Source organism: Montipora foliosa, chromosome 14, assembly GCF_036669935.1.
Source record: "Montipora foliosa isolate CH-2021 chromosome 14, ASM3666993v2, whole genome shotgun sequence".
Taxonomy (NCBI): domain Eukaryota; kingdom Metazoa; phylum Cnidaria; class Anthozoa; order Scleractinia; family Acroporidae; genus Montipora; species Montipora foliosa.
In genome coordinates this window covers 20,798,998-20,810,179 of record NC_090882.1, presented here as the reverse complement: position 1 = coordinate 20,810,179, position 11,182 = coordinate 20,798,998, and the positions used below count along the sequence as shown (strand labels likewise).

Here is an 11,182-nt window from a genome sequence, read left to right as displayed (position 1 = left end):
TCTTATCCTGAGTAAGGCCCCAGGAGAATAAGGATTTCTGAGAGGGGCCAGGATTACCGGTATGCTGCTGTTGAGTCTATTGAAGCAGTTGGTTCCCAGATATCAGCCAAGAAATCATTTCCTTCCTCTTCTTACGGCAACAAGAATAGGTCCTTCCTTTCGGGGTGGTTTGATTGCCATCTGTGGCTGCAGTGAAAGTATGAATCGAATGTGTTTTGCCGATTAAGTCCATGTATGCCTCTGAGGCAACTCAGATAGTCTAGTGTAGGTAAATTTACTATGATTTCTCTTACAGATGAAACATGGTTTAAACAGATTCAGACACAGCCCTTGTTTTGTTTTGTAATTTTTTCAATATCCATTGGTTTGCTGAGGTAGTGTTGGAAGTACTAATGAATTGACTCTGAACAACTGTTGAACTTCTCTTGAGCAAGACAGTCAATAATTTTTGTAACTCCCATTAGATATTTATTGGAAATACCAGGGATAGTGTAGTTCCAATAAGGAATCCATGGAGAGAAAATATTCATGTTTTGTGATTACTTCTAATGACTTAACTGCTAAGCCTCTTGGATCATTGAAATGCACTGTGCTTTTGTTAAAGCATTTTCATCTATCAAAAACTACTACTACAAAAAGCTCTAAGAAAATGAATTGCTAAATTCAATGCTAAGTATTTCCAAACTCCTATGGGACAACTCCACGCCCACATGATTAACATAACAATCACAATCTATTATTTCATTTCACAAGTAAGATAAAATATTTTCATCCAACCTTTGACCTTTATGGGCTCTAAATGCCCTTATAAAACTCATTAGTGATTACAGGTAATGAATGGAAAACAAAAGAAATGTTCTATTAATCAATCTCTGATACAGATTTCTCTTCATTTGGATAAATGTTTCTTTCGATTTTCCCTGTTAAGATGTCTTGAATCACCAAAAATACCTAGTGTACATTAACACCGCTCTACCACTTAAAGATAAGGGAACCATCAAACGCGTTGACGATGAGTCAAAGGGTCTTAGCGCGATGAATTTTCATGGCAAAACGAAAACTGAAAACAATTCTTTTGTTAGAGCAAAGTATTTTTGAAACTGTAAAATGTTTTAATGAGCAATCAAATTGAAAAGAACTTTCATCACTTACTTGATATGAAAATCAGCCTTGAAGCTGGAAGACTACTTTATATACTAACTGTGGTTCACAAATCCCTTCTTGGAACTATGCCTGCGTATGTATCTTCACTATATCATTTAAGAAACAATATTATTTAATAACCTTAGAGGCATCAACAACTGCAACTACCTCGTGTCAATGCTACATCTTATGGGAAAGATTCCACACGATTTCTTGCTGATAAATTATGGAATAAACTTGATGACAAATTGAGGACATCTACCAGCACTACCTACTTTAAAAACAATGAGTAGTTTTTCACTGGCTGAGTGAAACGAAATAAGTGAAAAATGTTTTCCTCATACATCGCTGGTGCCTGGGTATAGGTCATGTGACCTATCGGGCGGGCAGTTGTTTTTGTTTCGTCCGCCATTGCCGACTTTCCTGCCCACCCACCCAAAGATTTTAAGTTTTTATACAATGCCAGTATAATGTACTAGCCTTGAACATTTTTCGTTATTTCCGGTATTTAGTGTAATGCTACTTGTATTAGCTTTGAATTTGCAATAAAGGTCAGGCTTGTAGTGGTCAGCTTGACATGGCTGCCAGCGGTGTGTGAGGAGTTGATTTAGCTTCTCTTTTAACCATTGGTATTAAGTTTCTTTTGTTTGTTTGTTTATACATCTGTTATATATTTATTTACTCACATATTTCTATTGATTTGTTTTATTGTTATTCTTGTTATTTTTATTTATTATTATTATTTATTTTAATGAAGAGAACAAGACTTTTAAATTTGAAAAAAGACATGTTTCGGTGACTTCTGTGCCATCATCAGTTTGTGGATGGAATAATAATGATGTACAATTATTGTACATCATTGTTATTCCATTAAGATTGTTACAAAATTACTGCTTTTATGGCCTATTATTTATTTATTTATATTTTGGTCAAAATAATAATTGTTTATAGACATATTTTATTGCTCTTTTCTTACCACTACTACCACTACTTACTACTACTACTTACTACTACTACTTACACTACTACCACTACCACTACTTACCACTACGTTCAGTTGCTATGCAGAACAGCACTTCATCGATGTTGCCTTGTGACTCAAGTTACCCAAAACACCCTGCAAACTCGGTGAGCAATACCAATACCACCTTGTGTGCTTGGTTGAGCAAATTGAGATTGCTTTCCCCTATACAATATCTACCAATTTACACTGAATTGGACATATTTTCCCTTTACATGGGGGTTGTTAGGTTGCCCTGTGGGGGGCAATAATGAGACGCTCCATGAGCGTAAACAGGGTTGCCTATAGTAAGTGTTTGTCCTCCTCAAACTCCAATTTTCGTACTCATTCCCAAACACCCTAACAAATTATCAGTTCAGAAACGAAAAACTCTCTATTGTAGCCTCAGTGAAAAAGCCTGGAGCGAACGAACTAGGCAGCTTTCCAATTGCGAGAACATCTTTTTCTTTGAAACGCAAGAGATTGTGTCAAGGCGCAAGGAATTGTGGTTTATGTGCGAATGGAGGAATTAAGATGCACAGTATGATACTCTGTTTTTCATTTCCCTTCTCGTATCGTTTACACTGTCACGCAACATGAAAATGAATTCGAAATCGTGAAATGAAAAAGGCCAAGAACTTGGAATGTTGTAGGAAACAAATCTTTTAACCACTTTTCCAATTGTCACGTCTGTGGGGTACATCGTGTCTGCATTATTTGCTGAAGGGTTTAACACAACTTGATAGAGTTTTCTTGGTCCACCAATATGGCGGCCAGTAATCAACGAAAACACCTGGAGTTCTCTTTGCGATGAAAGCGTTTACTTTTCACTCATGAGGCCCCTTGGCAGCATTTCTATTATTTAGGTAAACTAAATTTTAAAAGCTTCTTGTTTGTAAGTACAGTTAGCGGTTGCATAAATTATTTTTTTTCAAGAACGCAAAAATTCACCTGAATGTGCAGTAGATAAGCTTAAAGAAATATTGTGAATGACCAAACATCTTTTTCTGGAGTTAAAAACTATGGCTACCTGTCATCTTTATCATGAAATCTGCTCACAAATAAAATTTCAACCCACATATGGATATTAGTTAAGCTCGAATATCGCACAACACGATGAATCAACAAAGGCCGAAGCATCTCACAGAAACCTTTCCAGTGAAAAATTTTATTGAAACTAACGGCATACTTGCTATAATGGCCAAAAAACTCTATTTCATTAAGTAAAGTACGATCGTCCGGGTGAGTGTAGTCCTGAGAAGGACTGTTTGAGATGACATTGACTGACGTTTCGACAACCTGAGCGGAAGTCATCTTCAGAGTCAAGTGATTTGTGTAACGTCAGTAGATACTATATCAGTAGATCAGTAGATACTATAAGAACTCCGGTCGTAGATGTCATTGTCATCTACGACCGGAGTTCTTATAGTATCTACTGACGTTACACAAATCACTTGACTCTGAAGATGACTTCCGCTCAGGTTGTCGAAACGTCAGTCAATGTCATCTCAAACAGTCCTTCTCAGGACTACACTCACCCGGACGATCGTACTTTACTTAATGATGTGACTCCTGGGTTTAAACCATTTACAAACTCTATTTCATTGCGTGTATACAAACAAACACAAACGCCATATATGCAACTAAATAAATTTCTCACCAGAGTTCAGGATCAAACCCTTTTTTGAAAAACCTTTTCCTTGAATAATGAAGCGTAAAATGATTTTGTTTACCGGAAGACTGTACAGAGGTGAGTACAAAATAAATATATATAGCCAGACAACAGCAGATGCGACTTTAGTAAACACAGATCCATTCAAGGCGTTCGATTCCTTCAATGAGTATCCAACCAGATAGTTACCACAGAATTTGCCGTTTGGTTTCAGTGTTGTACATAACGCTACAGTTAGTAAAATATTAGAGACAAAGCTCACTTTGACATCCAACGGCAAAAGATGCAATTGTTATCAAAGTCCATTATTCGTCGCTTTTAAGATTTCAGATATTCATTTTTCACTGCTTGTGTTGTTTATCAAATTGACGTTCCATTCTTGAGAAGATTAGGGTATATTTTGTTTAAAGATCCAGTAAAACACCATTCGCGTTACATTAGCTTCGCTGCCATTGCTTGTACTGCGTCCGCCGGATAAAATCTACCAGAATCTACGCATTTTTACTACCCCCTGAAACCTACCAAAGATACGCACAAAAGAGTCTAGGCACAAAGACAATAGGAATAAAACGCAAACAGCGGTTACAAACATTTGCTTGAAATGCATAACTTTTATAAACTTGACGTTTCGTATGTTACAACATACATCATCAGAAGTGATTATTCTCCAGTTACAGATAAATTTAAATTCAAAAATACAACTGTATGGACTGGGAACTAACGAAATTGATTGACAAAAAACGACAAGAATATGCTAATAATAGAGATAAAGTTTGTCACTGCCAACGTTTTCATTTAAGGCTGGCTTTAGATCACGGATCAACAGAGACTCTTTAATTTTGCAATGCATGTCTGATCGACCAGTTGCTAATATTTCAAAATGATCCCACTTAAATTCTATGGTTGGTTAAAAAAACATGATCAGCAATTGCAGATTCGTGACAATTTGTAGTTAGGGCTTTGAAATGTTCTGTTTTTCTGTCACGTAATCGGCGTTTCGTTTTCCCTATGTAGAAATCATTGCAATCCCAGCAGTTTGCTCTGTACACTACTTTTGACCTGAAGGAAGAAGCTAGTTTTTCTTCGTAAGGGAAAAAAGACTTGATTCTTCGGGTGTTCTGAAAAACTATTGTGACGTTGAAAATACCATAGAATTTGTTTATACAAGACCTCAGCTGTTTTGTGAGGTGTTTGCCGTGATGACCTAAGAAAGGTAGAACGATAAGAACTTCTTTTTTCCTAACTGTTTGTACAGGATCTTTTGGCTTATTTTGATGTTTCTCAATGACGTCATTCATATGATATTTAACAGTTCCCGTAGGGTAGCCATTAAGTAACAAAATCCTCTTGAGGTCATCTAGGGCAGACTGTAACAATCGGGGTGACGAACAAATTGCGTTTCATAAGGATATCAAGGAATGGAATTTCATCGTTTTGTTCAAACTCAATTGTGAATTGTGAATTATTGTCTCCCATTTAGGTAACGTGAAAAACTCAAAGCATCATTTTTGTTCTTGAAAAGAGTAAAGGTATCGTCCACTTACCGGAACCAAATAGTAGGCTGACTGGTGTTCTTCATCACCCATTTTTCTTCAAAATCACACATGAAAATGTTCGCCAAAACAGGACCAAGTGGAGAGCCCATTGCGACGCCATCAATCTGGTCATAGTATTGACCATCAAAAACAAAATGACTCTTCTTTGTTGCAAACAAGAGTAAATTCTTTAGGACCAATCGGGGTAATCCAGGAGGATTTGCGAGGGCATACAGCTTATCAAGGCAATTTCAATAGTCTCATCCAGTGGGACATTAGTAAATAGTGAACTGACATCAAAGGAAAACATGAATTCGCCGTTGTGAGTGTACTGTTTGGCCCATGCTGCGCAACTAAAAGGAGTCTTTAATTAATTAATTAATTAATTAATTAGTTTTATTCCTATTGAAACTAAAATGGCCCAAGTCAAAGAATTTTTATGAGACAAAGACAATACTTAGCAGGGAAGTGACAGGGAAGACCCTATGGCGCTACTTATAGGAAAACAACTGAGAAATGGGATGCAGTTTTCGACTGGATTGCCATATGGCAACCCAGTAGATAGTGCTTTGTTTCTGGACTGATAACTTGTTAGGGTGTTTTGGAAAATTTGAGGAGGACAACTCATACCAAGGGCAACCCAGTTTACGCTCTTGGAGCGTCTAGGTAAGAATAAACCTCGCCCGATTGGTTAGCTTCAGTACAAACTACTATCCTATTAGCTCACACTAAAAGAGGCTGGAATTGCATGGTCCAGAAGCTCGGGAGTATTTTCTATCCTCACATGCAATTTTCTTTTCTTACCATACATTAGCTACTACACTTTGATCTCTGCCTCTACCAATTTATCCTATTCATCCTTCATTCAGAAGCTCGGAAGGATTTTCTATCCTCACACACAATTTTCTTTTTCTTACCATCCATACATTAGCTACTACACTTTGATCTAGGCCTCTACCAATTCATCCTACCTTGAGCCACTTTATAGACTACAAAAGAAAGCTATTCACATCATTACTTTCTCGATGTATCGAACAAGGGTCAATTAACCCCTTGAATCCCAAGGTGGCCTGAACCGGTCATACTTAGTAATTTACTCCGTCTAACGCCAGACGATTTTACTTGTCAATGGGGAATCCCCAGGAGTCAATGGGTTAAAGACGAGTTGTTCAAGAACTGGAGCCGCGTGAGGTCACAACGTACGACAAAGAATAGTTGAATAACGTATTTTATTCCAAGTTCATACAAAATTGAAATCAACCATGCTTTTGCAACAACAAGGGTGTTTTCCTATTGTCAGAACTGGCCACCCAGACCTATCAGTTTGCAAGGAAAATACAATAATTTGAAGAAACACTTGCATGATATTCCCTTGCATTCTTCTGAAGGAGTATATATCATCCCCCTGTTAATTTGAAGGCGTTGAAGAGGTTGTCCTTCCTAATTCGCGCTCTGGCCGATCAGTTCTGTCAAATGGAAAGAGTCCTTAAAATTCAACGCGATTAAATTATCTAAAACGATATTTAAAAAATACCATTGAAAGGTAACTATAATGCATGGCAATATAAGTGAGGGAAAAAAACGCGCAACTTTATTATTTATTTCATCTATCCCGTTTAGACTTGTTCCCGAGATGATTCGTATTCTCGCGGTGCAACTGAAACGACCATGAAGGCGAGGCTGTTGTGCCGTCACAAGCTCGCCCCAGTTCAACCGCAAGCAAATATTTCATTAAGTACTAAGATAAATTTTCAACCAAACCGAATTTTAAAAATTGTATTAATACAACAACCTAATAAATAAGATAAATTAGAAAGGCTATGTCGAATTGAAGGGTGCTAATTGTTTATGTACAAATCACGAACATCCTTCATTGTTATAACAATTCAGGCATTTCATAAAACAGGTAAAGTCAATGAAACGCGGAAGTGTTGGCATATCATTTTTGACACCCTAAGAAAACAAGGAGGGGAGTAAAATATGCATAGCAAAGCATCGCATTTGAAACTCGGCGTAACTGGATAAAATTATTTGCCAGACTTTGGGCACTTGATTAATGGATGAAGTCAGGAAATAAAAAATGAAAATGCCATCAAATCCTAAAAATTTCACCCTAAATCCATCCTTAGAATAACAGTAAGACTGATCGCTTGAGTGGTTTTCAATTTGAGTGTCGAAAGTAATTAGTGAATTACTTTGGTTTTGCATTACTTCACTCAGTGATTGGTTCAAAGTTCTCGCCCCATTTTTTCTACCAATCAGAAGTGAAACCAAAACCAATCGTGACTCGCCCGTGCACATTTTCCCGCGCTTTTGTGTCATCTACGTGTGATTGGTTTACTGGATTGTCTCAAGTAATTACTTTGGTTTTGGTTTTAAGACACTCATTTCAAAACCACTCTAATTACCCATAAAGATCCCACATGGAACTGATCACTGGAAGAATGGTAACCTTCCTCCAGTTTCTCCTCTCATAAAAGGAAAACCTTAAACACCTGGTTAAAGTAATTAAGGTTTAATAAATGAAAAAAATAATGTACAACTAAAATGCAGAGCAGCAGTTGACATCCCTATACCATATTATGTACGATCACCACAAATTAATTCATGCAAGCACGTACAGTAAATTGTTGTACGTACATTTATACAAATGTATGCAGATTTTAGAATTCATGAAGGAACTGCAAATACAGTCAATTTTACTATGGGCGATATTGCAAAAACATCCGTTTTTTCCCCCACCCTAAATAATGAGATATTCAAATGATTGGTGTGCAAGATTAACCAAATTTTTATCAGAGAAATGTTTCTCTCGACTATTGACTACGTTGGTCATTTTATCGCCTTACAAGGCCTTCAACAATAAATAATACCATTTCTTAAATAATTGGAATTGTGCTTGTCAATATAAGATTTTTTCACTGAAAACGAGCAAATTAAAATATACCCATACACGTGTAGTCCCCCCTAAATAAGTAAACTTTCCACCGGGTTCTGACAGTATAACTATAGTGATTGATACAAAAACGGTTTTCTTTAACTCTACTTTGAGTTGCTAAATGAACCAGGTATTTGAAATAATTTGCATAGCCTTGACCACAAGTGGCAAATATAGATGAACGTATGTTTCGAATGACGTCTTATGGTATTGTCTTTCGTATGTGGAAACAAGAATGTCGTCTCTTCCCTGATCGTAGCAGCTGGGACTGTAGTTTTACAGAAGACGAATCTTATTCCTGGGTGGAATGTGAAGTAATCCTCATTATAGTCCCTGATACATTTATGTTTCCGAATAATTCCTGTAATTTTAGGTCTCAGTTGCACCATATTATAATTTATCTGCATAATGTGAAGAAACAGTATTTTAAACCTGGTTTTTACACTGAAGAATATAACATAAAGCTCTTCAATGGAATACATACATGTGCCATTTAAATACCCAAATTTCATATAGGGCTTTTAAAAAATTCTGACTTTGTAAATATAGAAGCAATAAGACATGGCTATCCTCTTAGGACAAATGCCCTACTTCAGCTTTACTTAGTACAATGCAAGAGCAACCTCTTCTTTGGGTAACTTGCTGAAAGCCAGTGGCTAAAAGGGTAGTCTGTCTTACAACTACCCATCAAGCTGTCTTTTCGCCTTTTAAATAGAGATTTAAAATTCACGATATTTTCCAAAAGATGTGTACTGTTGTTGATTATACCCCCTTCCATACTCCAGTTTCGAATACCTGATATTACCAAGAGGATCAGGGCATCACGTTTACCAACTCCTCCACAGCTTGTGACCTTATAGCTTGGTAACCTTGTCCCCAAACAGTGATGCATAAGTAGCTTCTAGGTCGCAAACACTCAGATGTTGCACCTTGGATTCATGAAGTACATGGAGGTCTCTTAAATTCTACAAAACAACGTATTCATTACTGTCCATGAAATTTGAGATGACAAAATATAAAATGCCAAGGACCCTAGCCCATCTGCAAATAGAAATCACAGTTCCATTTCTTGCACCTCAGATTTGTGGAATGGGTCGTTACATAAAATATGTAGCATATATAACAGCCTTGTTTAGTTTCTCTTCATTTTCCCCAAAAAAAAGGTGGGCAGTGGCTCAAGGAAGTGCCTGATTTCTCTTGGTAAAGATAACACTTGACCCTGGGTTTAAAGGCTCCCATGACTCTCTCTCTCTCAAGCATACCTTTTGTCTGTCACCATCAAGCGCCTCAAAGAGTTGTTCATGTTCCTTTTGTAACTCTTCCCTTTCTTTCTTGTGAAACTCAGCCATCTTGAAGGAAAATTAAGTGACATTAATTCAATTTAAAGGTTGCTCAATCATACATTAAACAGATGTATTTCTCCATACCTTCTGTCTTTCCTTCACTGATTGTTCAATATGTTTTTTGTTCTCCTCGCGTTTCCTCCTGAATAGTTAATGAAATGAAAAAGCTAAAGCACCAGAAAAACTATCCAGAAGAGTGAAAGTTTGACAGAAAAGTGGTATGATTGAAAAAATGAATGCAGGGGAAATTCGACGTAGAACAAAGCTACCATTTTCTGTGATGTATGTTTATATGTACGTGTAACATGGTAAAACAGTAACACATTAACGTACATGAGTGTTTAATAAGAACCTCAAAACAAACATCCCTCAATCACGGTTTTCGTTTGAGGCTGGAGGCCGGACGGTTTCGTTCGGTGGTTTCCCATAGTTCCATGTCCACTACTTTGATGCCAATATTTTTTAGGGAGTTTGTTTTTACTTACTTTCAAATAGCATTTGAGTGGGTTCCAGAAACACTGGAAACCGCGTTTCTGAAGGCGCGTTTACACGACAGAGGAAAATTGGCACGGGTCCATAAAAAGTGGAACGGTTCCGATCATTTTTGTAAAGAAACAATGTAGGGGCGTTTACACGACAGAGCAAAAATGGCACGGGCCCGACAAAAAGTTGAACGGTTCCAAAAGTTTTTACAAAGAAACAGTGAACTTTTATCCGTTCCGTGACGGGTCCATATGGACCAGTTTTTTTGTAGGGCCCGTGCCATTTTTGCTCTGTCGTGTAAACGCCCCTTGTAAAAGTTCACTGCTTCTTTACAAAAATGAATGGAACCGTTCCACTTTTTATCGGACTCGTGCCATTTTTCCTCTGTCGTGTAAACGCGCTTTGAGGGTTCTTTTCTTTAAATTTCCTTGGGGGTGGGAGGGGTGGGAGGGGGGGGGGGGTGGGAGGGGGGGGGGTGGGGTGGTGCGGATTAACCCAGACCCCCATAGGTAGGTTATTTAACAGTAATACACAAAGCAGCAGTTAACCTAGCAACCTTTGTGGCTTTCTTAATTGGTGTTGATAGGAGAATCCTCCTTACAAGAAGGGGTTTCTCTTCACTAACTAAAACATTCTCTAATTAGCAAGTAGTTTGAGGGGAATATTGTGTGTGTGAATGGTGAGTTGAGGAAAAATCATAGACAAAAGTTAGGGTTAGCGCAACCGAGCAAGGCGGTTTCTAGTCCTTCTTGTAAGGAGGATTCTTCTATCAACACCAATTAAGAAAGCCACAAAGGTTGCTAGGTTAACTGCTGCTTTATGTATTACTATCAAATAAGCAGCCAATACTTCAGGGGGTTTGTTTTACTTACTTTCAAATAACATTTGAGTGGGTTCCAGAAACACTGGAAACCGCGTTTCTGAGTGTTCTTTTCTTAAAATTTCCTGGGGGGGGATTGACCCAGACCCCCCTAGGTAGCTCGCGCCTCCGCCGCTCACAAGGCGCCAAAATGCCACGTCCAGTGCTTTCAGAAATGTGCCTGCTATTTTACAATGCTGTCGAAAACC

At 37.7% G+C, this 11,182-nt stretch overlaps 1 protein-coding gene across 7 annotated transcripts in view; it reads right to left on the bottom strand.

The window, feature by feature from the left end:
• Positions 1-6,562: 6,562 nt before the first annotated feature.
• LOC137984945 (1-phosphatidylinositol 4,5-bisphosphate phosphodiesterase beta-1-like) overlaps positions 6,563-11,182 on the bottom strand; it is a 55,872-nt gene continuing 51,252 nt past the window's right edge. For all 7 annotated transcript variants that reach the window (XM_068832309.1, XM_068832304.1, XM_068832307.1 and 4 more), the window contains 3 exons: positions 9,716-9,773; positions 9,551-9,637; positions 6,563-9,253 (listed from right to left, as the gene is read on the bottom strand). In XM_068832309.1, coding sequence (XP_068688410.1) covers positions 9,143-9,253; positions 9,551-9,637; positions 9,716-9,773 — 256 coding nt within the window. In that variant the 3' untranslated portion in view covers positions 6,563-9,142. The remainder of the gene's footprint in view (positions 9,254-9,550; positions 9,638-9,715; positions 9,774-11,182) is intronic.